The 24,604-nt window shown below is 37.9% G+C and overlaps 7 protein-coding genes across 17 annotated transcripts; 3 read left to right on the plus strand and 4 right to left on the minus strand.

Moving 5' to 3' along the window:
- Positions 1-519: 519 nt before the first annotated feature.
- On the minus strand, positions 520-1,745 carry LOC138938199 (cuticular protein 3). The gene is made up of 2 exons (XM_070305022.1): positions 1,658-1,745; positions 520-1,402 (listed from the first exon to the last, which is right to left on the minus strand). The coding sequence occupies exons 1-2, from the start codon at positions 1,667-1,669 to the stop codon at positions 584-586; spliced, it is 831 nt and encodes a 276-aa protein (XP_070161123.1). The 5' UTR covers positions 1,670-1,745; the 3' UTR covers positions 520-583.
- A 1,924-nt stretch (positions 1,746-3,669) lies between these two features.
- On the minus strand, positions 3,670-6,707 carry LOC138938197 (cuticular protein 4). The gene is made up of 3 exons (XM_070305018.1): positions 5,734-6,707; positions 4,540-4,884; positions 3,670-4,202 (listed from the first exon to the last, which is right to left on the minus strand). The coding sequence occupies exons 2-3, from the start codon at positions 4,549-4,551 to the stop codon at positions 3,807-3,809; spliced, it is 408 nt and encodes a 135-aa protein (XP_070161119.1). The 5' UTR covers positions 4,552-4,884; positions 5,734-6,707; the 3' UTR covers positions 3,670-3,806.
- Positions 6,708-6,860: 153 nt separating this feature from the next.
- Positions 6,861-8,410, minus strand: LOC138938195 (uncharacterized). 2 transcript variants are annotated; one of them, XM_070305016.1, is made up of 4 exons: positions 8,036-8,410; positions 7,493-7,653; positions 7,215-7,413; positions 6,861-7,043 (listed from the first exon to the last, which is right to left on the minus strand). In XM_070305016.1, exons 1-4 carry the CDS (start codon positions 8,111-8,113, stop codon positions 7,002-7,004), a joined length of 480 nt encoding a protein of 159 aa, XP_070161117.1. In that variant the 5' UTR covers positions 8,114-8,410; the 3' UTR covers positions 6,861-7,001. The 2 variants fall into 2 exon arrangements, with proteins under 2 accessions (XP_070161117.1, XP_070161118.1); XM_070305017.1 differs by having other exon boundaries at positions 6,867-7,043; positions 7,215-7,410; positions 8,036-8,408.
- A 213-nt stretch (positions 8,411-8,623) lies between these two features.
- Positions 8,624-12,017, plus strand: Mtpap (mitochondrial poly(A) polymerase). Its single transcript, XM_070305015.1, has 6 exons — positions 8,624-9,129; positions 9,357-9,796; positions 9,872-10,075; positions 10,157-10,371; positions 10,518-10,738; positions 10,819-12,017. The coding sequence occupies exons 1-6, from the start codon at positions 8,985-8,987 to the stop codon at positions 11,343-11,345; spliced, it is 1,752 nt and encodes a 583-aa protein (XP_070161116.1). The 5' UTR covers positions 8,624-8,984; the 3' UTR covers positions 11,346-12,017.
- Positions 12,018-12,092: 75 nt separating this feature from the next.
- On the minus strand, positions 12,093-18,524 carry LOC138938456 (RING finger protein 207). 9 transcript variants are annotated; one of them, XM_070305436.1, is made up of 8 exons: positions 18,446-18,518; positions 17,645-17,973; positions 17,068-17,216; positions 16,170-16,981; positions 15,397-15,741; positions 15,043-15,328; positions 14,538-14,927; positions 12,093-14,160 (listed from the first exon to the last, which is right to left on the minus strand). In XM_070305436.1, exons 2-8 carry the CDS (start codon positions 17,851-17,853, stop codon positions 13,553-13,555), a joined length of 2,799 nt encoding a protein of 932 aa, XP_070161537.1. In that variant the 5' UTR covers positions 17,854-17,973; positions 18,446-18,518; the 3' UTR covers positions 12,093-13,552. The 9 variants fall into 9 exon arrangements, 6 of the variants coding, with proteins under 6 accessions (XP_070161537.1, XP_070161535.1, XP_070161534.1 ...); XM_070305434.1 differs by lacking the exon at positions 18,446-18,518 and adding an exon at positions 18,116-18,428; XM_070305433.1 differs by lacking the exon at positions 18,446-18,518 and having other exon boundaries at positions 12,093-13,780; positions 13,871-14,160; positions 17,645-18,428.
- A 2,402-nt stretch (positions 18,525-20,926) lies between these two features.
- On the plus strand, positions 20,927-22,300 carry Prbp (Prenyl-binding protein). The gene is made up of 4 exons (XM_070305451.1): positions 20,927-21,135; positions 21,322-21,384; positions 21,471-21,728; positions 21,803-22,300. Exons 1-4 carry the CDS (start codon positions 21,095-21,097, stop codon positions 21,882-21,884), a joined length of 444 nt encoding a protein of 147 aa, XP_070161552.1. The 5' UTR covers positions 20,927-21,094; the 3' UTR covers positions 21,885-22,300.
- A 295-nt stretch (positions 22,301-22,595) lies between these two features.
- Positions 22,596-24,467, plus strand: LOC138938461 (paired mesoderm homeobox protein 1). 2 transcript variants are annotated; one of them, XM_070305450.1, is made up of 3 exons: positions 22,596-23,159; positions 23,578-23,747; positions 23,883-24,467. In XM_070305450.1, exons 1-3 carry the CDS (start codon positions 22,949-22,951, stop codon positions 24,201-24,203), a joined length of 702 nt encoding a protein of 233 aa, XP_070161551.1. In that variant the 5' UTR covers positions 22,596-22,948; the 3' UTR covers positions 24,204-24,467. The 2 variants fall into 2 exon arrangements, with proteins under 2 accessions (XP_070161551.1, XP_070161550.1); XM_070305449.1 differs by having other exon boundaries at positions 23,578-23,780; positions 23,883-24,463.
- Positions 24,468-24,604: the final 137 nt, after the last annotated feature.

Consider the following 24,604-nt stretch of genomic DNA (forward strand, 5'->3'; position numbering starts at 1 on the left):
TTTTTTTTTTTTTCATATACCGCTACAAGTTAAATGCGTCGCGCGTAATCGAAGGTCGCGTTACGTGTACGTACATACACGCGTGTCTACGTATGTTTCTTACGTAAATACGACGACCCGAGAAATCCGGGATCCGGCGCGCGTAACAACGGACCCGGAGCCCGTTGCTTACGTAATTCTGCAATCGATCGAACCTCGCACGAACGCCGACGTGACAGCCGAACGATCGATCCGCGACATCGATGACATTGATCGACGCACATCCAGAATTTGTCAACTTTTACTCGTTGCGCACACCCACGCGATTAATGCGATTGTAATGATGTAATCTCTCGAGCAGAGTCGACACATTGCGGCCAGTGTATACAATATTTTTATTATTATTATTATATTATTTATTATTTCGCACACTTTCTAAAATAAAAATAGGCATCATGAATTTCTATTGTATCGAAGAAATAATAAAAAAGAAATCGATGCGTTTATAAGTAACTTATGATAAACAATTTTTATTGCAGTTTCATCATCTATAACTGGGTAAAAACAACATGCAGATGCAACTCGAGATGCACACGAGTAAAATTTATGCTAATGCGGTAGTGGGGTTGTAAGCGAGACCAGTGAGGGGTGCAGCGTAGGCGAACGGCGAGTAAAACGCGGCGCTATAGGGGTAAGTCGGGTAAGTGGCTATCGCCCTGGCCGGGAGACCGATTAATCGGGCGTTCGCCGCTGGTTGTTGCTCCTGACCGGCAATGGTGGTCCTTGCAGATGCGGCGGCCTGTTGTCGACGATCCTGCTGCTGCTCCTGCTGCTGGATCTGCAATCTCGACGATTGCCTCTGTTGCTCCTGCAGCTGCCGCTCCTGTTGTTGACGTTGTTGCACCTGCAGACGCTGGAACTGCTGACGTTGAATCTCCTGCTCGCGCGTCGTCGCTCTCGCCGATGTCGAGAGACCCGATGTTCGAGCCTCGACCACCTCGACGTCGGAGTCGGGCCCACTGGCGGGTATCGACGGTGCGACCGGCGTCAACGCGGCTGGTCCAAACGAGGCTGGGGCGATCGGCGCCAGGGCAGCCGGTCTAAGAGGCGCCGCGACAGCAGCGATCACCGGTTCTCTGCTAACGATAGCGTTGAAACCGTTGATCGGATCCGCGGTATACTCGACGATGCGACGCGTACCATCGGCCTCGATCAGGCTGTAACTGCCCCGTACGATGTCGCCGTTTCGGGTCTCATATTGGGCCTTGGAGTCGCCGGTCACCGCGTCTTGTACATCGTACGCGAAGCTGTACTGCGGTGCCGCGTCGAACTCCTCCAACTTCGCCAAGGGTGCCGCCGCTGGTAGCACGGCGGGAACCACCGCCCCGTGAGCGAACGCCGTCAGTCCCAGGAACAAGAAGATCTGTAAATTCGTCGACGGTCATTGATGACATTTTGATCGCTTTGTCGAATTTATGGAGCTCTCCGTTAATTTTTAAGAACCAGGGATTGTAACGTTAATGAAGATATAATGAAGTAAATATTTCTTTTTTACACACATACGATATTGTAATATTTCGATGCAATAATTGAACGTATTTGGATAGAATCGATATAAGGTGAGAATTTTAGAGATAAAATTCTAACGCTCTTCTAATCTATCTCCAACTTCCCTTACCATGCCGGCCATGTTTGTTTGCGGGAGGATCGCCAGAAGACTGATACTCCGGGATAAGATCGTTCGTACTTTTATACGCTGTCATCGACGTTCGTGTCATCCGCGACGACAACGATGATCCTCGTAGCCGAACTTGCGCCAATGGCACCCGCGCCCCCACCTAATCACTATCTATCTCCGTTTCTCTCCTTTTTCTCTCCTTCTCTTTCTTTATGTCTTCTTCTCGGGGGCCGCGTGCAGTGACCTCCATGACAATCATTGCGATGTACACGGAGTCCGCAATGTTGTACCAATGTTTGACCCACCATTATATGTACGAAACTTTATGTTTCTTCATATCGTCGTCGCCCGTGCATACACACGCGACTTGGATGTCAATATGCCGAGATCGTTCGACGAAATCACGTGTCCGAGCACATTGAATGCTTTCGTCCTGTTTCATCCTAACCGATGGTACGATGTACTAAATAAAATTCGCAGAGACATATCCGTAAGAAAAGTAATAAAAAGATAGAGAACAAGAATACGATAACATTATTACTCAAAATAAAAGTGAAATATATCACATTTTTTTTTCATTATATATATACAACGTCACATGAGACATGACATTTCGATAGAGGAACATCACTATAATTTAAAGATACGATAAAAAAGGTTTATATATAATATTAAAAATAATATTAAATTTTTATATATAACAATTATTAAAAAATATTAATTGATCTAAAATCATCAGCCTCTCGGCATGTAAAGAAGAAGCGTTGCTTAACGCCAAGCTGAACTCAACGCAAGCGGACAATTGATAACCGAAATACGCGCATAATCGTACGCTACGCACGCATGCACGCATGTCGTGTGCCAATACATGTCGAATACAGGCGATCAATCAAGGTCGTTCGACGAAAGCGCATCCTGCACAATCGATCGAATTCTATTACGCATTCATAGCGGGAATAACGATGAATCCGCTAACATCGATCGACGTATAGTAGTATCGCGTTCATTATCAGATACGTAATCGTTAACCGTTATTACTCTGTTATTTTCCAACGATATATGTATACGTATCCGACATATATTGTATATTAAAATTTTATGAATACATTTCGATTTGTCATTTATGGATGTAAATGAATATTTTCAATCAAGTTCCAAATTATTAAAAAAAAAATAATCAGAAAAAAATATCATCAAAGTCTTATATTTGGTTTAGCGTGTTCGCTACATTGCAACATTCGACTCCGAAATCAATATATGCATTCTATTCAATTGACGAATTTGAAATTATTAATGTTAGAGAAAAAGTTATAAATTCGTAAAATATAGAAATTATTTGTATTTTTTTCACACAAGTCTATCCTTTTATATTTTAATATCGTCTATTGAAATAAATTTAACAATGGATGATACAAAACCGTTCAAGCTTAGAAAAGCATAAATGTGTTATTAATTCTCAATAAGAAAGTAATAAGGGTTTTTAAAAGATATAACATTCTCAAAAAACGTATCACAAACGAATATCAATCGCATTGAAACTTTCGTCTATGATATTTTTTTTGTTCGCATCTATATTTTACGATTTTGGAAATACACATAATTCGCACTGCATTAAATATAATGAGTTAGATTGGAAGAATTGTTTAAATACTTAAATTTTGAAACATGCGTAAAAAATGTGTTTCTTGAATTTTTACGGAGTATATAAAAAACAAACATGATTACAATATATCAATATAAGCTTTTATTAAATTTTGTTAAATTTTATATTTAACGCAATTGCTAAATCTTTCGCAGCATTTACGCCAATTAATTTGTAACTCGAAATCTAATTCAGACATACAATTAATGTTAATATAAAATTACATAATTTAATAACATCGTGTAATTCGAATAATAATTTATGAATTCATGACAGATTCATACGCTAGTTGAAAAGAAGTTTATTATAAAAAAACAAAAATAATCTTTACGCGCAAATAGTGTGAGAAAATAAAAGATAGAGCACGCAGTTATTCAGAGAACGAAGCTAATTCGCACTCGCATATAGTTTGCAAAATATTTTTATTATAAAACAGCTAACAATTTTTAGCGATACATAATATGACTAGTATTCGTTCGATATTATAATATTATAGAGGTATCCGCATCAAGGGTGATAAACGAATGGCCGCGCTGGAACATTGACGACGGGTTTCACCACCGTTAGAGGTTCTCGACGAACTACAGCGTTGAATCCGTTCACCGGGTCGGCGGTATACTCGACGATCCGTTTTGTACCATCAGCTTCTACGAGGGAGTAGCTGCCGCTGACAACGTCACCGTTCCTGCTTTCATACTGGCTCTTTGCGTCACCAGTCAGCGTATCTTGGACGTCATAGGCATAAGAATACTGAGGATAAGGATCGAAACTTGCGCTGTCGATCTCAAGCTTGGCGATTGGAAGAGCTGCAGCTGGGACAGCTGGAACGGCTGACAGAGCTGGTAATGGGACAGCTGCGCTTCTGCATACCGCTAGCATCGCTGCACTTAGGATGATTACTGACTATAATACAATATATTAATGATTAATGTATTAATATAATGTAATGGCAGATAGTATGTATATTGAAAAAAGGAATAGAGATCTATCATTTATCACCAAAAATAATTTAATGCAAATTTATATTATTTTTTATTATATATATTTTTTTTCTCTTTCTCTTAAATATTATACTTGTATATTTTATATCTTATTGTTAACATGCATTACATCAAAATAAAATTAAAAGATTGCATAATTTTGCGTTTTATAGTACAATTAACAATGTTTTTGAAAAATTGCTTTAAACTCAAATCGATTAAATAAAGGTTGATATTATTGTGCATAATTTTTAGCATACCTTGCAAGTCATTTTTTCGCTCGTTGTGATTCTATAGAACAATAAATGTGTCGCGAACAAGACTGGCGTTCAGTCGAGCAATGACAAACGTATTTATAGGAGCATCGGGGTGATCGTCGGCATCCCTCGTTGCATCGCAAACAGCCTACGAAGTAGTTTAGTACGTGATGTGACGACAGAAATTTCGCTCTCGATTTTACGACTCTCCGTTATGCGCATCGACGACGAAGAAAGTTACGAATGCCGAAATATATTGTTCGGTTTATTTCTCACGTGACCGTTTAATCGAGATTATAGCGTTTACGGGATAGCGAAATCATCGCTTATCAGACGTTGTTATGGAATCTGGTAGCATAAAAACGTTCTATTAGCAGATAAATATATCCTACTCGCAAGTCTTTGTCCCGCGAAATTATCTTTCAAAACTTATAATGGTACAGGAACGGTATAGGGCATACCTTTTAAAATATATTCTCATATGTAAAAAAAAAAAAAAAAAAAAAGTTTTATAATATTGCAAATTTAAATTCGGTATGATTACAAGTTGATCCGATATTAACTTCAGCGAGGCTTTCGAAAATCAATTTTAAAAACGACACGTATGATTTAGCAGTATTGGACGTTTTTTCAAGATTGCGAAAATATACGTAATGTATAAGGCGTAAAGAGACAAATATAATTCTTCTATGAAGTGCCGGTGCTTTCACCCTTGCGTAATTCCAGCGGTTTTGGTACCAGCCATAAATATAACGCTTCCGTCGCAGGAACGAACTGAGAATATCAAATATATGAGGATGATTTATTCTTTTTTTTTTTTGGAACAGTCGCGTATTTCGCTTTCAGGTGTCAAAGTACGTGATATAATTATCATGATCATTTTTATTTACCATTGATAAAACTAAAAATCTTTCTTTCGTGCAATTCGAAATTATTCTGTAATACGCGAACTTGATAAAATTTATATTAAAGCTTGAATTGCAAAATCCATTCTCTTTCTTTTTTGTTAATTTATCGCTCCCAGTATATAAACAAGCGTCATATAAACAAAGATTTAAAAAAAAGAGATAGATAATTGCGAAACTCGTTTATTCAAGATGTCGTGAATTCTTTAATTTTTCTTCCTCTTCCGAATTCTTTCTTTGCGTCACTAAAATATTATATGTCGATTGTTCCCGACGAGAGATGATAAATTACCGATTCGTTAGGAGCATGAATCATCTCCGTCTCGTTTCTTCTTCCTTCACAAACAGAGATGAATCATTCGGTATGTATAATTAAAAGGGGACGAGCGCCGATCGTGACCGTGAAACAAGTCCGCAAACTCGCTTGCTTACGCAACGCTATATCATTGCACAGTGCTTCTTCTCTCATCCTTCCTGCCGCATTTCGTGGAAAAAAAATATTAAACACGCAAATTTATATAATTATCAACGACATGTTGTACAAAATATAATAGCCGAATAGTTATGTGAAACATATAATGCAGTATCATTTCTCGTTTATTTAATGTAAAGCAATTGATGTATTGTTTATTGATGTAAACGGGTGCATTCGTGCATTATTCGCATAGAAATATCACATACATAAATTTGCGCAGCACAAACAACAATCGATCCAATAATAAATTTTGCATTTACAAAGATGACGAGATTTTCGCTATAATGCACGTACATGTGATATGTATATAAGTCGATCGATGTTATAAATACTTTTTATAAGTAAACTTATCGTTATTTAATATATATTCTATTTATCTACATTGCAAGAAAATAAAATTACCTTAACACAAAATCTTTATCAATTTTTTTATCTCGAAATACTGTCGATTTAATATTTAACTCGAAATTTATACAGTGTATGTACAATTATGTAATTGGTCGATTGAAAAAAATCACAAAGTACAATGATGCAAATATATATTGTAATACATATAACATGATGTATGTAAAGTTTATTATTAGCATTTATTATCTGCTGTCAAATCTAATAATACTATAATTTATCATGAAAGATGATTCAATTTCCGCCATAAAAATTGTATAAATGTAGAATGTTTGTTACATCTAAATTTCATGAAATCAATACAGTATTAGCTATTTGTTCATGTATATTATCTGTCCAGATGTGTGCGCACATTATCATATATGCATAATGTTAAACTCTTTGCACAAAATCATAACATTGTCATTTAATGTTATTAAAATATTAAGTAATTAAAAAATATGATAAAATTATCACTAAGATTAATATCTCTATTAATCACAATTCACAATTCAAATTACTATGATTCAACATCTTAAATAATTCTTTAGAAGAATATTTTATAAACATTAATAACATTTACCATCATACATACACTTTTCTCATACATTCTTCATTCATAGAATTCTGCTAACATACCGCTCCTTAAAATTTAATTTCTAGTAACAAATAAAAAAAGGGATTATATTCTCTCTAGTCATCTATGGCCATGTAATCTTTTGACGTTTTTTCATTAATGATTCCTGAAAGATTTCAGTATGTCCATTGTTACTGACATATCTAGTATCTAAAGTATTATTGAACTCTTATATTAAATAAATTATGATCTCTCGATGTAAGAAAGTAAAATTAAAATTGTAATTAAAATCATTTAGAATCTTATCTGAATCATAAAGTATCATGATGATATGTACCTCGTTTTGCTCGTCGCATCTACGTTTGCTAATTCCATTGCAGGTAGTTTCTATTTTTGGTGTAGAACATACTCGGATTTTCTTATGCACTGATTTTGGATCATTAATAGGAATCTTTAATCTGTCGATCTGAGACAATTGGCATGTCCTTTTATTTCCTTTGTTTATGTCTGCAGTTAAGCTATGCATATCGTTACTACTGAAAGAAATGCAAATTAGAATTAACATAAGCGAATGTATACTTTGTTAGCAGATATTTTTACTTAAGAAGAACCCACCTTATAGTTATAACAGATTCGTTTGGTACCACATTTATCTCTGTATCCAAATTCTTAACCCTTCCACATTGTCGTTGTGGTAAAGGCATGGCAACTTGTTTATACATCTCTAACAATTCGCTTTTACATAGTTTTTCAAAATTAACAATTTCAATGCAACTCTGTGAAGAAAGAAGATGCGTATGCAATTAAAACACACCTAAAATTCAAATATACCAGTGATCAAATGTTTCTTCATATAAATACAGTTACCGTAATGTAAATTAAAATGAAAAATTAAGTGGTAATGCGCCTAATGCAAACTCGATCGCGTTTCCTTTTTTCATTTTTAAATAACATGTAAAGTGTGTTTATAATCGTCATCCTGGTTTAACCTATATTTATTATTTACCAAAACATCAATTGAATAATTTGTGAAATATATCTTTTCTTACCTAAATAAAAGCGGATCAATGGATATCAAATGAGGAATAGATAAGTATTACGGAGACGCTCGAGACAAAAGAGTTTGTAAACACGCTTAACCTACGCGACGTGACTTACATTCTTTAAAATCTCGCGGAGTTGACGCTCTGACAACGACTCCGGATGCGTGAGCTCGTACGTGTCCAATTTCGACATGCTCGTGAACGTTTCCTCGCCGCGCCAGAAGAAAAGTTCGCAAACATCTCACACAAAACATGTGATTTAATAACGGCTTGTATCGGCCGTTATCGGGCCGCCTTTATCGCCTTATCACCGATCACCGCCACTATCCACTATCGACTGTATGCGTGTGACGCATACACCGTATGCGTTATGCGTCAGAGCATGTCACAGAGCGTCGAGCGTCTCTAGTCTCGAGAACGAGAACTTTGACGCGACGTTTGACAGTCATTGTGTTACGATCTTTCAACTAGCGATTGTCGCAAGTTGAACATTCAGAGAGATTGCAATAATATATTATCTTTAATTAATATCAATTATTAATATTGATTATTAATTATTAATTATTTATATTATTATTGTTATATAGTCTCATTTTTAATATATATATATATATATATATGTGTGTGTATTGTATAATCAAGGAGTACACTCATTATGCTTTTATCCTTATTAAATTCTATAATTCGCCAAAAAAATTAAATTTATAATAAAAATTCGCGTATAAAGACATGCGGCGAGTAAACTTATTAATATCCAGATTATTTTACACAAGTATTAATGATTCTTTGAATGAAATTAATGCCGGAACCTACCGACTGTCAATCGACTACTTTTATGCGTCTCTTTATGTACGTCGCAATTAAAATTTCGATTCAAATATCGCGCGCTTATTCCAGCCATGTAGTTAGCTGGCTTTAAAATGGATCTAGTTGACGCCACTGTACCAGCTAGAAAAGCGTCTTATGAAAAACATGACCCCACTCAGGATTCTCTTTGCTTCTGGCCCATAATATGAATTGTGAATACACGTGCTGTATGTAGAGGGTAGAGCGTTTATTTAAAAATGGCGCTCTTAAATCGTGCTAATTTAAATTCTCTCTTATTATTAAATCACTGTTATTACAAATTCGCGACGGGTACGGTGAGATTAAAAACGCGCGGACGCATTTCACTATCATCAAATCTCATGCAAGAAAAGATTAAACAAAGTAAATATGACACAATTTTAACGTATAACCTATAAAGTTACAAATAATTCAGATTGTGCGTATATGTAATCTTTTTTTGTAGAAATGTACGTTAATCTTATCATAATTATTTCTCGAATACAATGTGATTTAATTTTCCGATATCTAAATAATGTTTTTTTTTTTTTATACAACTATAACATCTATGTACATAATGACATAATCTATGTTGTCCGGTGATTTCACAGGCTCAGAAAATAAAACAGAATCGTCAAATGTTAAAAGCACGATGTTTGAAACTACAATTGCCAATAGAAGAGATCAGGCACGTCGAAGTATATTGGTACAGGTATACTCGTTGAATTCACAAGACGATCTCCAGAATTATTGTGCTCAATTTGGAGATATTTTAAGTATGCATCATTACCAAAAAGACAAGCAAAATAATTATATTTTGGTTGAATTTAAAGATCTAGTATCGATAAACGAAATTATCTCATCTGCTTCCTTTATGGATGAAAACTTAATCGCCTCTGTAAAATCATCAGTATTTTGGTTCCGCAAAGGACAATTTGTAGCTTTGCATCATAAAAAAAATAATCAGAAAAAGATAATCTTATCTACAGAAAATGGTTGCACATGCCCTACTGAAAAGGAGATTTCAAATTTCTTACAGAATGCAAAATCGGTAATGTCATTAATATTATATTTATATTACAATTGTATGTTGGCATTATTTGAAATTGATATTCTTAATTTACAGATATCGGGGCAAATAATAGATTTATATGAGGCATTAAAACTGAACGATTTAGAAATAAGACTGAGGTTTCACACTGCCCATCACCTGGAGCAATATTTCTCTAGATTATTTCAAAATACAAAAGTTTTACCATTTGGTTCCTCTTTGAATGGATTTGGGAGGAAGAGATGTGATCTTGACTTAGTTCTCATTTCCGATAAACAAGTAAATATATTATAATATTTGATTTATTTAAATTCTTATGATTTTAATATTAAACGTTAATGAGATGTAACGTTTACATAGAACAATTTCGCGAGTAGACTGGTATTTCATACAAAACCTATGAAACTTAGCGAGAGGCATGAAATAAAAGAATTTATGGGAATACTTGCAAGTACTATGCAGCATTTTATCCCTGGCGTTCGTAATGTACGAAGAATCTTAGAAGCTAGAATACCTATAATTAAATTCCATTACGAATACACAAATATTGAATGCGACTTAAGCACAACGAATATGTAAGCTAAATTATATTTAAATCTGATTTATATAGAGATATAAATAGAACTATATCTATCACAGATATATATATAGAGTTAAGGATATTTTTATATATTTCCCCCAAAAATTGCATATATATTATCAATACCGGTCTCTCTTTTAGGGCTGCCGTATACATGTCCGAATTATTAAACTTATATGGAGAAATAGATTGGCGGGTAAGACCGCTTGTTACAGCAATACGGAAATGGGCAAAGAGTCAGGAGATAACATCTGACGTGCCAGGACAGTGGATAACAAATTTCTCCCTTTCATTATTGGTGCTCTTCTACTTACAACAGAAAGACATATTGCCGTCTTTAAAAGCCTTGAGATCCTATGCAAGTAAGTAAGACAAGATCACAATATCTGTATATATAGATTGACAAACTGTTCCTTTTTTATGTCTGTTTTTCTTTTTACAGCACGTGACGATATTCGTTGTACAGAAAATGGTATTGATTGCACCTTCCTGCGGAATCTTGAAAAATTGCCGCCCGAGTACAAGTATAAATCGAATCAAGACAATCTGGAGTTGCTGCTGCATGGTTTCTTTGACTATATTTCAACGTTCAAGTTTCACTTAAACGGGATATGTATTCGCGAGGGAGTGCCCATCCGGAAACCGTCGCACTCGCCGCTTCATATCACCAATCCTCTAGAAACGACGTTGAACGTGTGCAAGAACGTAAATATTTACGAGTTAAATCGCATAAAGGTAAAGGCACACAATGCATTATTGATATTAGAAACTAATCACAATTCCAAAAATGGCAACTGGGGCTTTATGGCTTTATTAAACATGAAAAACATTGAGATAATGGATATGTTGAAGTTAAATAATAGAAAAGAACAGAGCATCGCGGATTATTCGGAAGATTGTTTTCATGAAATTCCTGAAGTTAACGAAGTTGATATCAATCAATCAAAGAAGAAAAAAAAAACGGTATGATGTTTAGACAAATAGCGATGTTACATATATACATTTCATCTCTGCAGAAATACACATGTCACATATATTCCTGCATGAGACGCTTGCAACAAATTTTTTATATCAATGATTTGGGATATTATTTAATGATGATGTCAGAAAAACAGAGACATTTTATGCAAGAATAAAAAAAGAAGAGAACACATGAAGAAGATATCTTGTTGCAGCCAGTTGTGTGTACTATAATATGTGCATTGTGAAAATAGGAGAAAAATGTACATAAAATATTATATATATGAATCATAAATAAATACGGCTGCGTTCCAATATTCACTGCCAATACCGAAAATTTATAGTGGATGTAATGTAAATTATAGATTTCCAGTACTGGCAGTGAACATCGGAAGCTTACAGCTGTATCATAACGCAGCCTATGTGTCAGCTGTAACATAATGCAATCAGTTATCGGGTTAATTTATTTATTTATATTCCTGGATATTCTCCGTTATATTCTGGACTTTCTCGAAAATTATGGCTAAAATATTTTTTTGCATTTCATCTGTCAAAGTTTCTAGTTCTATGTGCAACAACCGGTAAAATTCGACATATATACCAAGCATCATATTTCTATCATGTTATACACATGACATATAACTGCGAGTATTTGTTCAATTAAATGAAGATGTGCGTCCCTTTCACATACACAAATACGGTATATAAATCAAGGATATATTTATTAACTTGTATATATTTTACTATACCAGTAAATCGACATTTCTCATACATGCTTACAGTGTATATTCGCTATAATTAGAACGTTCATTATAATCTTCGCTGAAGATTATAAATTTTCGTTCTCGGTTAAATTCGAAACAACGATTAACGATCGTATTGACTTTCACAAGGAAGAGCCGATTCCTCGTAACACCGATTATATACTTTGCGTATATTTTTCGTTTTAGATAATTGTGAATATTATCGTTACATGACAATCGATAATGTATGATCGTGAAACACCCGCGCGATGACACATTTATTGAAGGGCGATCTGAATTTATAATGCGATTGGCAATTACGAGTGAACGCGCTCAAATTAGGCTATTCTTCGCGAACAAATATCGTCGACTAAATTTGTAACGTATCTTGAGATTGGCAGTGTTGTTTATACTAACTATAAGAATTACCGTTTATTCGATCGATCGAATTGCGCGACGTACTTTTCTGGACTATGCATCTGACCCGTTGACGTTAAAAAATAAAAAAATCTCGTGTAAAGTGATTAAACAGATTCGTGTAATTTTAACGAAAAAACAAAAATATATAGGACTTTTTCGTGAAAATAATAATGAAACCGAGATAATATATGCGTCAGGGTAAAAGAACGAGATAAACATTATCTGTTTAGATACTATTTAAATTGCAACGTCAACCGCGGTTCTTCTGCAATTATTGTACATTATATACGCGCATTTTTTTTTCTCGCTACTCCTAATCAAGGCTCTACGTGTATCAACCGCCCCAGGCAAATCGCAGATCAACAATACGAGTAGCGGATAACGTACGATATTCTCCTTTTTTCTCCGTTATCGTCTGATTCATAAGATAGGCAGCGATACTGACCTTCGGCGCTTTTTCATTATCAAGTGCAATTAAAATCGCTATAAAAAGTGTCCGCGAGAGCTGCATGTCGTCATACACGGTACAACTCTAACACGCGAGACACACACATAATATGAATCTCGAAAACTCGGAATAATATAAATACATCACGCATTTGGTCGGGATCTGAAAGAAATTTGATAGTCTCTCGAAAAGGAATATAAAGACGAAAGTGCACTTTTCTCGAAGGTGCTTCTCAACGGCTATTCTTTTCTTAAGACAAATATTTATATATCGCGCAATAGATTTTTTTTCATTATTGTGTTTTCATATATTTTTATATGATTATTATTATATTATTATAATATCGATAGAATGTTCAAAATCTTCGAAAAACCGAAAGTCGTCGGCTCTCGCAATAATACGCGTTCCGTTGCTAATAAATAACAAGTATATACTCAAACCTCGTGGGGGCACGATGTGTTTAGTCTTTCGATAATTTTCTTTATCTAGACTCGCGCGGATATCTATTCGAGATATCTTTGGATAAATAACTCTTCACATTATTCTGTTGCGCGCGAAGAAGAGAAGGAGCTGCAAAAGGATCGAAAACGACGGAAAGTGCCTTATTAATTTGTCTTGCTCTTACGATGATGACGGTGATGATGCAAATGATGATGTCGTAGTTGAGAGCGCGTCTCCTGCACGGCCGCTACCAAAGTGCGCACTGCCTCCTCATGGCCCTCGAAGCTGTCCGCTTTCTTCAGCTGGCCTAGAGACGATGCTCCCGCTCCCGCACCCTCGCCACCACTGCGCTTGCTCTTGGGCCGCGGAAAGGTCTCCCAGGAACGCTGCTTCTGCACGAGAGACGACGACGTCCGTGACGTCGGTCCGATCAAAACGACCAGGGTTTTCCGGGGGTCCTGCGCGACGGATTGTTGACCTACCGTCCCATCGGCGATGCTCGATCGCCTGCTGTTGCCGGAACCAGTTGTGCTCAGGCTGTCGCAGCTGGCTCGTCGCCGTCTCCTCGCATCGCTGGCCGCCTTCGCGCCTTCGGCGTAGAATAACTCCTCGGAATCGCTAGCTGGATAGATCTTGGCGGTTTTGCCGCTGACAGGAATTGGCGGTATCTGCTCATCCGCTGGTACCGCATGCACCTGCGCCTGCACGCGCTTTTTGACCTCACCCATGCTCGAAGCCTCCGAAATTCGTTGATACTCGCCTTCATCTCCTGCTGGAAGCACGTGTCTTTTCTTAGAGGACTATTTCGATTCTTGTTCGATAGAGGCAATTGCATGATTTAATAATAATTTGCTACGACGGCAAATGAGATACTTATATATTTTCTGTGAAAAATACGCGACAGATGTTACATCTCTTATCTCTTAATGTATATTTACATATATATTGTGTGTGCTGCAAACGGTGAGCGACTTTATGTATTTGGTTGTCGGACGTTTATCGCCTCTAAGTCTAAACCCGATATTTCGCCCCCGATCCCGCCCCCCTTCCCTTTCCCAGTGGACTACAAAGGAAGACCTGTGTGTCATAATGTATCAGTATTCGTTTGCGCAAGACAATTCGATGCGACTCACTCGTACCACTCCTTACCGATGTGAGATTGCGACTGCTGCGAATCGGTACACCTCTCTGCCTGATCGAGCCCCTCTGCGGACGTGTCACCAGTACTGCCTTTCAAGGAGCGATACAATGACCGCATCTTACTACCGGACGAATGTCCGGGTGGTGTCTTCGGCTTCGCGCTGTCGGGCGATTTACGCGAGCGCCGACTCTGACTGCGATCGCGACCGTCCTCTCTGCCGGGCGATTTCTTACGATCTTCCTTCTGCGTTCTGGCCTTCTCGATCAATTGACTAAGCACACCCCTCTTCGGATCGGTTGACTTGGCCGTCCCGTACACGACTATATTGCCGCTCGAGTCCAATACAGCGCCCACGCCGCCGGACGGTGTACGACATCGTGTCGGGATTTCCTTTGTTTCTGCGAACAGAGATTTTACGACTAATTAATGCTAATTTTGCAACAAACGCATCTGACTTGCCGACTTTGTTATTTCATCGATCGAAAAAACATCGAGAGATATATTTTCTCTCACCCTTCATATATAGCGCGTTGTCGGCACTCGTAGCGGTGCTACGAGGATGACGATGTTCCTTCGTAGGTGCCTGACCTTGCGAATGCGGCGGCGGCTCCTGCATCTGTAAGCGCGCCAAATGATCCAGCAAAGCCTGTAGATGCTGATTGTCGGCGGCGTCTGCTGCGGCCAGACTCACTTCTCCGGCGCCGATGCCCGTGGAGAACGACTTTACGAAGGGCTCCAAGTGCTGAGCAAGCGCTTGCAATTTCTTCACTTCGCTCCTCAACGATAATATATCGTTCATCTACAAATAAAAGTAAGTTAGAAAGATAGAAAGAAAAATGCAGCGAGAACTTGACGAAAAAAACGCACTTGCGAATGAAAGATTTCTTTTTCTATGTGAATCCTACACACTTGCTCTTCCCAGAGGGCGTCAAAGACATTTCTGAGTCGCTCTAGTTCTATCTGATGATGCTCCAGCTGTTGTTCTAATAGGCGGCAATCCCTTGCCACATGGTCATAACGGGTACCCAACGGCGGGGTATTTGCTCTCTTCAAGACGGAGACGTCCCGTTGCAACTCACCCAATCGTTCCTTCACTGCCATCAGTTGTTGACTCAGTTCCTTCAACTGGGTATCAAAAGTCCGACAATGATTGGAGAACGGGCCGCTATCAATTCCGCCCTTCGACGGTAGCTTTTGAGTAGTCTTGCTGCTCTGTTGGAAAAATGTATTCCTGACGTGTAAAAACGCGAATGATATGCACAGCACATTATAGTCATCATTTTACATTTGCGTTCTGTATTAACTCTCATCATCGACTATGTAGAACTATCTAATAATCTAAAGATGTAAAGGAAACCGTTAAAGATATATATTAATCGATACGCTACAAGGAGTACTCCTCTACTCTCTTTTTTTCTGACTACCACAGCTATCGCCTGCTATATACACAATCAGTACACAAGCCATACATCGTATATATCGACTAAAGTCCTGTGAACAAAAAAAATACTTACACAGAAGAATGTGCACGCGAGAGAATGGCAGCGAAAAGGAAACTCGTAATACAAAAGTAAAGGCGATCACGATGAGAATCATCATCATCAATCGACTGTGAGATTTCTCGTTTCATCCGCACGTACCTGAAGCATCTGCGATTCCGTTGTCTGACCCAAAGTGTGACCGGCTGGTGTTTGATCATATAGAGACTCGGCGGCAGCGGCAGCTTTCGCGATTTGCGTTTGCCCTATGTAGGGTTGCAGAGCGCGAGCAAAATCGGCGCGGTAATTTGTCCTGATGTGAGCGGCAAGCAAGGGCGGTCGCGATGGATGGCCGAGCTGTGCGACGCGGCTCAGCCGTTCCAACATCGGATGCGCCAGTTCGAGGAACTGATACTTAGTCGCGCCGCTGGTGAACGCGGTGCACAGCATCAGGTGCATCTGCAGCACGGGTAACGCGCTACCCAGCGATAGTAGCTGCGCGCGCACCATACGCTCCTTAGTCTCAAACTGACGTTGCAGCTCCGTGAGTACGTACGCGTGCGTCTTGGTGATCGCCTCCTGCATGCCCTGACAGAATGCGCCCAAGGCGCGCTTCTCAGACTCGAGGCTATGGCGTAGCTCGTCCAGCTGGGACTTGAGCGCCAGCACGCCATCCCTGATGCCAGCCTGGAGCTCGCAGATAGAATTTACCGCGCGTTCCATCTTCTTCGAGGCCTGTTGCCAGGCGCTCTCTATATCCACACAGTGCACCCGCGCGTCCGCGGGCGTGTCGCGGAAACACGTGGCGCACAGCATGCACTTGGCGCTCTGGCTATACATTATATACTGCTCCCCGTGGGTCGGACAACGACGTTGAGTGTCCTTGGCACATTTGCTCATATGCACCACTTCGTGGGTAGAGAACATTTTGGCGCGATGAGTGTGCTCTCTACAATGGGTGCATAGCGCTTGTCCTGTAAACGTATGAAATTCCTTTTATTTTTCTTTATGTATTTAGCTTAACAATAATAAGAAAAAAATATATCTCCGTAGAACATACCGCACGTTGTGCAAAAGTACATAGTAGACTTATCGCGCTTGTCACAATTGGCACAGGGTGGATTCTCAGAATTCGCCAATTCCACCAATTGATGTATCAGCTGATCGGGTGGTGGTAACTGCGCTCCGTCCTTTAACTGCGTCTGTTGTCTGCATATATCATCACGGAATATTAGAAAATTGCATGCAATATTATTATTGAATATCAATTATACATAAATACAATTATAATTATAACATAAGAATATTTATTCATCGAAAAGCAGTTTAATGAATAAATCGTAAATAACGGACGATACACAACTTATCGCCCAATGTGAGAATTATCCTGAACAAACATGAATGTTTTTTATCGTTGTATATATAAATAATAAAGTGTACTGTAAAAGCATTTTTGTAATTGAATTTTCCAGGTATCACTCTGTCTTTAGAAAATATAGATATAAATAAATTTTTAATTTTATGATGAATCGATCAAATAAATGAAAAATTTAAATTTGAGCCTGCACAAAAGACCAATAACGATATATGTGCATGTGAATTTTAATCACTGGACAAATCGTGGCATCATTATCTACCCGCAGATGGGACACTTGATCGTTCCGTCGATGTGCGGGCCATGTATGCAACGCGCGCAGAAGGTGTGGAAGCAAGAGAGCAGGCAGGGCTCGTTGTAGTAGTCGTGGCAGATACCGCAAGTGAGGGGGTTCCTGGGCCCGCCGCCCGGCACGCCCGTCGTGCCATCGTCGCCGACCCCATCACCGACCGCCGAGCCCGAGCTCGCCATCGTTGTCGGCGTCACTCGGCCACCCTGAGCGCCCGTTGACCGCGGACGCGCGCGAACCACAACACGCGCCTTCCGCCCTCCTTCACGACACCGCTCCCTGTCCCATGCTCGCGTACCCCTCTGCAGCAGAGAACGGATGCGGTTTATCGGGATGCTGCGCGCGCGTAACTTACCGCGAGACAGCATGGACAAATCGGCATCCACGCGACGATGGAATGGTGACGCGAATATCGCGAACAACGAAATTTAGAATGATGTTTACCCCTAGACGGCGCGTTGGCCCGCCCGCAGAGAGCCCCGACCAGAGAGGGTGGTTTATCGGTTGCTGCTCGCTCGCCCCGTCATTCCGACGTAGCGCGCGCTCGCAGCGACCAGCCTTTGCGCCTCTGCGCAACTGACGATTACTGAGCACTGAGCACTGACGTCACCATCGCCTACTGCCCCTTTCTCATCCCTGACATACACACACACGCGCGCGCGTGTTGGTGTGTGTGTGTGTGTGTGTGTGTGTGTGTGTGTGTGTGTGTGTGCGTGTACGGCGTGCGCATGTATATGTGTGCGTGTGCTGCGATACATGCATGTACACACTTACATGTGTGCCTACGTACAGAGAAATTCGTACAGAGGGTCGACCCGGCTTGCTCGCCCTCTCGTTTCTCGCTTCAATCCCGTTCCGCAGCCTGCACCACCCGCGTTCATGTATGCGTATACACGTACGTAGGCATACAAATGTATATATGGCGACGATATTGGTGTAAGAAGGTATAAGCAAACGCCTGGGACGGAGAGCAACGTCTAAAAAAAACATATTAATCGTGTAATTTTTCCTCTCTTTAAATATTTGTGACAATGTTTCTCTACTTACATCACATTTTTCTATAGCTCTCACGCATGTATAAATATATATTTGCTTTTCTACAGATGATCCATCCTCCTTTTTCCGAAGGAATTCTTCGAAATAAACTAGTAGGATCTGTGGAGAATACATCGTGTATTTGGGGCGAAGGTTTGCGCCTTTCGACACACGATATTTGTATTCCACATGCACACACAGGCAAAGATATTTCTACCATCGTTCTACTTTCATTTTATCTTACTTTTTATTTTATTCAAGAGAAGCGCACTGCTTAACGGAAATAAGATACTGAAATGCAAAAAAATAAATTTAGACGGCATAGAAACGAGATTTTTATTATTATGTATATTTATCTTTATATTTATTTATCTGATTATTATTTATGTATTTTATCTATACGCGCCGTGAAATTGCAGTCCACAATGACAAAATTTAAATCGGAGCAATAGCAATATTATTCTTTTTCTGTACAAATAATTTCAGAATTGTTGCGAAAACTAATTAATTACTAACTTGTTATTATCATAACTGACAATGAATGTTACCTAATTACCTCTGTAACAGAATTATATAGCAGCTTTTTTCAGCTCGTTCCATTGTATCTATAAGTACATATCTCCTTAAACGGATCATTGGGAGTCGACTCTACATATGACCCCTCCGTATTCTCTCCAGTTTGAAAACTGGACAATATACTTTCTAGACCCGTTGATGCATACCCGGTAAATCCGATTGCCACTCCACATATGCATCACCGCAGAATAAATTGAGAGAGATTGCGTTCAAACTTTCTTTCCACATCGCGTCGTATCTCTTATTGCAAGCGCTCTCGTTGCCTATCTAAATCTCAATTATCCAATTACCAAAATTATCCTTCCATCTATATATCTCGAGTTCGAGTTTTCTCCATACTTAAATTCTGATCTCTCTTGATTGTCAAATAAAGATATTTGATATAATTCCAGAATCTATTCATTACTCGTCGTCCCGTTATTCCCTCCTGCTGTTGAAAAATATTTCTGTGTTAATTAATTGCGCAACGCGATCGAATTTACAATCGCAACGAAGAATTTTTGTTTAAATCGCAGTTAATAAAGAAGAAATATATTCGCGATAATGGAAGATAATTGTATACTGAAAGGGAATATTGCGACCTTTCGATGGATATAATTTCTTCTGCATTTTCGTAAGAATTCCGGAATATGGCGCTTTGTAATTTCTGCGTCGCAAAGTTTCTCTATTCATCGGTTTTACGACGGTCGATTCATGGCAAGAGCGACGACGCGCTTCCATTGTTGGCGATTCGCAGTTTAACCGGATGCATCTGTGCGGCTCCTTTATTCTCTGTCTCTCGCACTGCATACATTATACGCATATACATGCAACGTTAATATTAAAAATATAAAATTTTTTACAAATTCATTGACTTTAGGTGTTACTAAAGAAAAAAGATGAAAGAAATCGCGAACTTTTTAGCAATATAAAAATATGTAATTTAAAAATTCAATTTTAAGGAGTAACCGGACGGATCAGTTACGTCAAAATAAGTTAATAAATCTAATACATTTCGAGATTCTTATAAATTCGACATTTTACGCACACACACACACACACACACACATGATGAAGCCCTTTTAGCCTTTTAAAATACAAAATTAATAATTAATTTATGAATTGAAGTAAAGATTTGCCCTGTGAAATTAAATTTCTTTTTCATAAATTTTTGTGTATAGTCACTATAAAATTTTATATATACGGTATAGATACGGTCACTATAAAAAAAAGTTAATTCAATATATATAGTATAAAATAATATTTACGACTTTGAAATAAAATTATATTCTACGGAAGACAAATCTCAATTTTCACTCATAAATTAATATTATATTGGTATATATTATTGCTATATATTTTAAAAGATTAAAAAATATATTAGATTATATAAATATTATATAATAAATATTATATAATTATTATACTGCTATTATATATTAGATTATTATTATTTGAAATATATTAGATTTATTAATTTTGACGCAGCTGATCCATCAAGTTCCTCGATCCTTTAACGACTTATTGACTAATGAACTGTAAAAAATTTTACCAGAATAAAACTCGAGAAATGCGAAAATAAAATTTGGGAAAAAATTCATTCTTAGAAGTTCTTTCTCACAAATATTCGTAGTAGCTCTAGAATAACATTTTTGACACAGCTGATCCGTCCAGTTCCTCCTTATAATATGACGCGATTGCGCCCCCATCGGAAGTCGGAAGTTCGCCAGTGTTTACAATTCAGTGATTCAAAGATATGGCGGATCAATAATTTGCGTTCGCGTCGCGCAGGTGGTAATTATAGTTTATTCTGTCAATTTGTTGTGCCTAGGTATGCCGTCCCGTGGAGAGGATATCCTCAAAGGTTTTCAAGTGTATCCTTTGAATATAAATTTTTGCGCGATTTCAAAACGAAAGAATAGAGTACGTTTGACAAGTCTGACAGGTTAGAATCAGGCTTTGGAGATTCAAACGATTATGCACTTTATCCAGAATAATAACGATTTTTTTCTTTCGAAATAAAGAAAAATATGTCTCCTTAATTTCATTTTATTTATCAGTAATTGGATGAATCTGCGTGATGCCGATAACGGAAAAATTTTATGGCAGGGTAACGAAGATTTGTAAGTAGTTTTTTGAACTTTTATGAACATTTTTTAATAAATGGTGATAATAGATTAAATTTACTGAATTATTTTTATGATTGTAGATCTGTACCTGACGTAGAACATGAAGCACGTGTACCAAAGAAAATTCTACGATGTCGTGCAGTATCGAGGGAAATTAATTTCAGCTCTGCAGAGCCAATGGAAAGGTTTCGCTTGGAACAAAAAGTATTATTCAAGGGCCGTTGCTTGGAGGAATGGTTCTTCGAATTTGGATTTGTTATTCCTAACAGTACCAATACATGGCAGAGCTTGATTCAAGCTGCGCCAGAGAGTCAGATGATGCCAGCGAATATATTAAAGTAAGTAGAGATATGTTGCTAATTGTTTATAGATTTGTAGATTAATTAAAAGAAACATATGTTTTTCTGAATAGCGGCAATGTTGTAATAGAAACAAAGTTCTTCGACGATGATCTCTTAGTGTCTACCAGTCGAGTTCGTCTCTTCTATGTCTAAGGCGATTTCCAAACGGTCCTCATAATCATATAACGGGACCAATCAGTGTGAACAAGTTTTACATAAAAATAGAAGAACACACGCAAACAGGTTCTTACAAACATGGATCAATTTTCATCTCTTTGATCTCTTACATCATATATTTTTTATGCATGTATTAGCGAAATGATTTTGACAATCTCATAATTTTAAGGTAATTTACACTGTTAGAGAGTTCGAACACGCAAAATTATTAATAAAGTTTTGCCAAACAATGACATTTCTGTTCAAACACGGCCTAATGTATCTAGATTGCGTCTTTCATTCTCGCAAAGGAGAGACATGCCATGCACTATTAAGGCACATGATTTATTATTTATTAAGCATTTAAATAAATATATTAAGTTTTGTACATATTGTACACCAAGCAATAAAGTTCTAAAAGAAGTTTAAAACTTTGTGTGTATTTTATTTTTATAATCTATCGAGAGTACTGCTAAACTGTAATATCTATTAATTTAATAATAATACTTATGAACCTTTTTAAAAAAAATTATTAGTGTAAATTGACAAAGTTTACAGCAATTATATCTATAATCTTGTTAGCATATGTGAGAAGCTGTTAAATCTTCATTTTCATAAATACCCGATGTCTGCTGCTGTAAAAATGCAAATTAAAAAACTGTAATATAAATGCAATTGTAAACGTTGTAAAAGTCGATTCATCATAAACCGCATTGAAAAATATAAAACAACTTTCATCGCACGGCTGCACTATAACGGTTGTACTATTGATTAGTGATGCACAAGCAACACATTTTTTAGGCTTCACCACATCCCTTGAGGGAGTTCATGAGTTTAGTACATTCTATCCCCTACTTTGCCTATACGCCGTATACAGGTGTAAGGAAAGAAAGAAGAGAACGAAGGACGAGGAAACGTCGGAGTTGCTGCAGTTAGCTCGAATCTGAATAAACTTCTCATCAAGCGATCAACTTGAGCGTCGTAACACGCGCGATTGATTCAATTAATATATCCCCGACTCTTGTCGACCTTTTTCTCGATAAGGAATCAATTCTCGCAGAATGGATCTAAACGAGGAGGATGAGAGCGGCAGGCAGTTATTTCTGGTCACGGGTGCACCGCGCGATCCTCTGGTATCAGCTAGTGCAATCGTAGCATCGGCAGCAAGTGTCCCGGATGATATCAACCAGAGTAACGATTTGCAGTCGAGCGCCTTGGCCAGTCTGATCGGCAGCGCGCAATCCACCTCGGTTTGCTTCCCTACGAAATTCAGTAAGTGTATACGACGTTGTCGCGTGTATTGTGTCAACCCCCGGACCTGATTTAATTAACCGCCTCCTATCTCCGCCGCCGGCTTCCCGAAGTTGGGGTAGTGTTGCTCAATCAAGTTATTGCTAAATGCATTAAATGGATCATCCACACAGCCTACTCTTTTCCTTAAATAGAATTAGCGGTAATCAGTTTAACAGTTATGAAGCGGTTGCCATCTCTCTGTGCGATGAAACATTGGAAACGCGGAGTGAAATTCGATGACGATGTCGTGAAATCACATCATGATCGCATTAAGATAATTCTAATGTATCACTGATATTCGCGAATTCTATTCCAATGTTCTTGTTTTACAATAGTATTATAGTGTATCAAAACAGTCTTGTCAGATCACGCCGAAATGAATTGTATCTTCTTGTAGCGTATGATTTTTCGACTAGTTCTGAAAGCGAAGAGAGGCCGTCTTGCGTCATCGGCAAGAGAAAGCAGCGTAGATATCGCACTACATTTTCCAATTTCCAACTAGAGGAGTTGGAACGTGCTTTTCAAAAGACACATTATCCAGACGTATTCTTTCGCGAGGAGCTCGCAGTTCGTATCCAATTGACAGAAGCTAGAGTACAAGTAATTCTATATATTTCTATGTATATCTATCTTGTTATATGTTCTGGAATATTCAGGTATTTATATGTGTGTAATTACACTTTTCCTGCAATATACAAATAGGTATGGTTCCAAAATAGGAGAGCGAAATGGCGCAAGCAAGAGAAGCAATGTAAAATCGCGACTCACATGACGTCACATTTACCACCGTCGGATTGTCAAGATGTACAGCAACAACCGCAGCAACAGTCAGATCATCTGTTATTGGAATCACCATGCAGTCCACCACCTATATACCTCGGCATGGAATGGGCAGGTTTCTCTCCTTACAACAACGCAGACAGCGCGTCATCCCTTATCGTGAATAAGCCACCAGATGCAGAAACTGACAATAATTCACTGCTCGATCCAGAATTATTACAACTAAAACCTCCACGTTCCTAATAATATATTAAGATTATATATATAACATATATAACATACATGTTTTATTCACAATATTGATAACACTCTACGTTTTCTGAGAAGAGAAAGAGTTACGTGATATATTAGATATAATGTAAAGAATTTGTAATAATTTTAAGCAATGAAAATATTTGCTATAAAATTGCATGAAAGTTTGTTTGTGAAAAGCCATTATTATGGATTATCTCTAACCATGAATGAAATGTATTTTGAAGATAAGAAAGAAAGATCAAGATTTTAATATTAATTGCATAAAGATGTATATACTATTTAATTAAAAAAAAAAAAAAAAAACCGCGCGCGAGATTTTATTACACATATAATATATTAATTTATGCATTACTAAAAAAAAATTATATTGCAATTACTTTGTTTTAGAA

The sequence above is a fragment of the Polyergus mexicanus genome, unplaced genomic scaffold, assembly GCF_030449975.1.
Source record: "Polyergus mexicanus isolate NDT 795.1 unplaced genomic scaffold, iyPolMexi1.0 SCAF_12, whole genome shotgun sequence".
Taxonomy (NCBI): domain Eukaryota; kingdom Metazoa; phylum Arthropoda; class Insecta; order Hymenoptera; family Formicidae; genus Polyergus; species Polyergus mexicanus.

Excerpts from the sequence above, each read along its gene's own strand:
- LOC138938461 (XM_070305449.1), top strand. The coding sequence starts at position 22,949 with ATGGATCTAAACGAGGAGGATGAGAGCGGCAGGCAGTTATTTCTGGTC. Across the intron at positions 23,160-23,577 it reads TTGCTTCCCTACGAAATTCA|CGTATGATTTTTCGACTAGT; the intron begins GTAAGTGTATAC and ends ATCTTCTTGTAG. Across the intron at positions 23,781-23,882 it reads TGACAGAAGCTAGAGTACAA|GTATGGTTCCAAAATAGGAG; the intron begins GTAATTCTATAT and ends ATATACAAATAG.
- Mtpap (XM_070305015.1), top strand. The coding sequence starts at position 8,985 with ATGGCGCTCTTAAATCGTGCTAATTTAAATTCTCTCTTATTATTAAAT. Across the intron at positions 9,130-9,356 it reads GCAAGAAAAGATTAAACAAA|GCTCAGAAAATAAAACAGAA; the intron begins GTAAATATGACA and ends GTGATTTCACAG. Across the intron at positions 10,739-10,818 it reads AGCCTTGAGATCCTATGCAA|CACGTGACGATATTCGTTGT; the intron begins GTAAGTAAGACA and ends TTCTTTTTACAG.
- LOC138938195 (XM_070305016.1), bottom strand. The coding sequence starts at position 8,113 with ATGTCGAAATTGGACACGTACGAGCTCACGCATCCGGAGTCGTTGTCA. Across the intron at positions 7,654-8,035 it reads TCCGCGAGATTTTAAAGAAT|AGTTGCATTGAAATTGTTAA; the intron begins GTAAGTCACGTC and ends CTTTCTTCACAG. Across the intron at positions 7,414-7,492 it reads GAATCTGTTATAACTATAAG|TAGTAACGATATGCATAGCT; the intron begins GTGGGTTCTTCT and ends CATTTCTTTCAG.
- Prbp (XM_070305451.1), top strand. The coding sequence starts at position 21,095 with ATGCCGTCCCGTGGAGAGGATATCCTCAAAGGTTTTCAAGT. Across the intron at positions 21,136-21,321 it reads ATCCTCAAAGGTTTTCAAGT|TAATTGGATGAATCTGCGTG; the intron begins GTATCCTTTGAA and ends TTTATTTATCAG. Across the intron at positions 21,385-21,470 it reads TGGCAGGGTAACGAAGATTT|ATCTGTACCTGACGTAGAAC; the intron begins GTAAGTAGTTTT and ends TTATGATTGTAG.
- LOC138938456 (XM_070305431.1), bottom strand. The coding sequence starts at position 18,039 with ATGCTGTCTCGCGGTAAGTTACGCGCGCGCAGCATCCCGATAAACCGC. Across the intron at positions 15,329-15,396 it reads AAGAAATCTTTCATTCGCAA|ATGAACGATATATTATCGTT; the intron begins GTGCGTTTTTTT and ends TTTTATTTGTAG. Across the intron at positions 14,928-15,042 it reads CAACGCGCTATATATGAAGG|AAACAAAGGAAATCCCGACA; the intron begins GTGAGAGAAAAT and ends CTCTGTTCGCAG.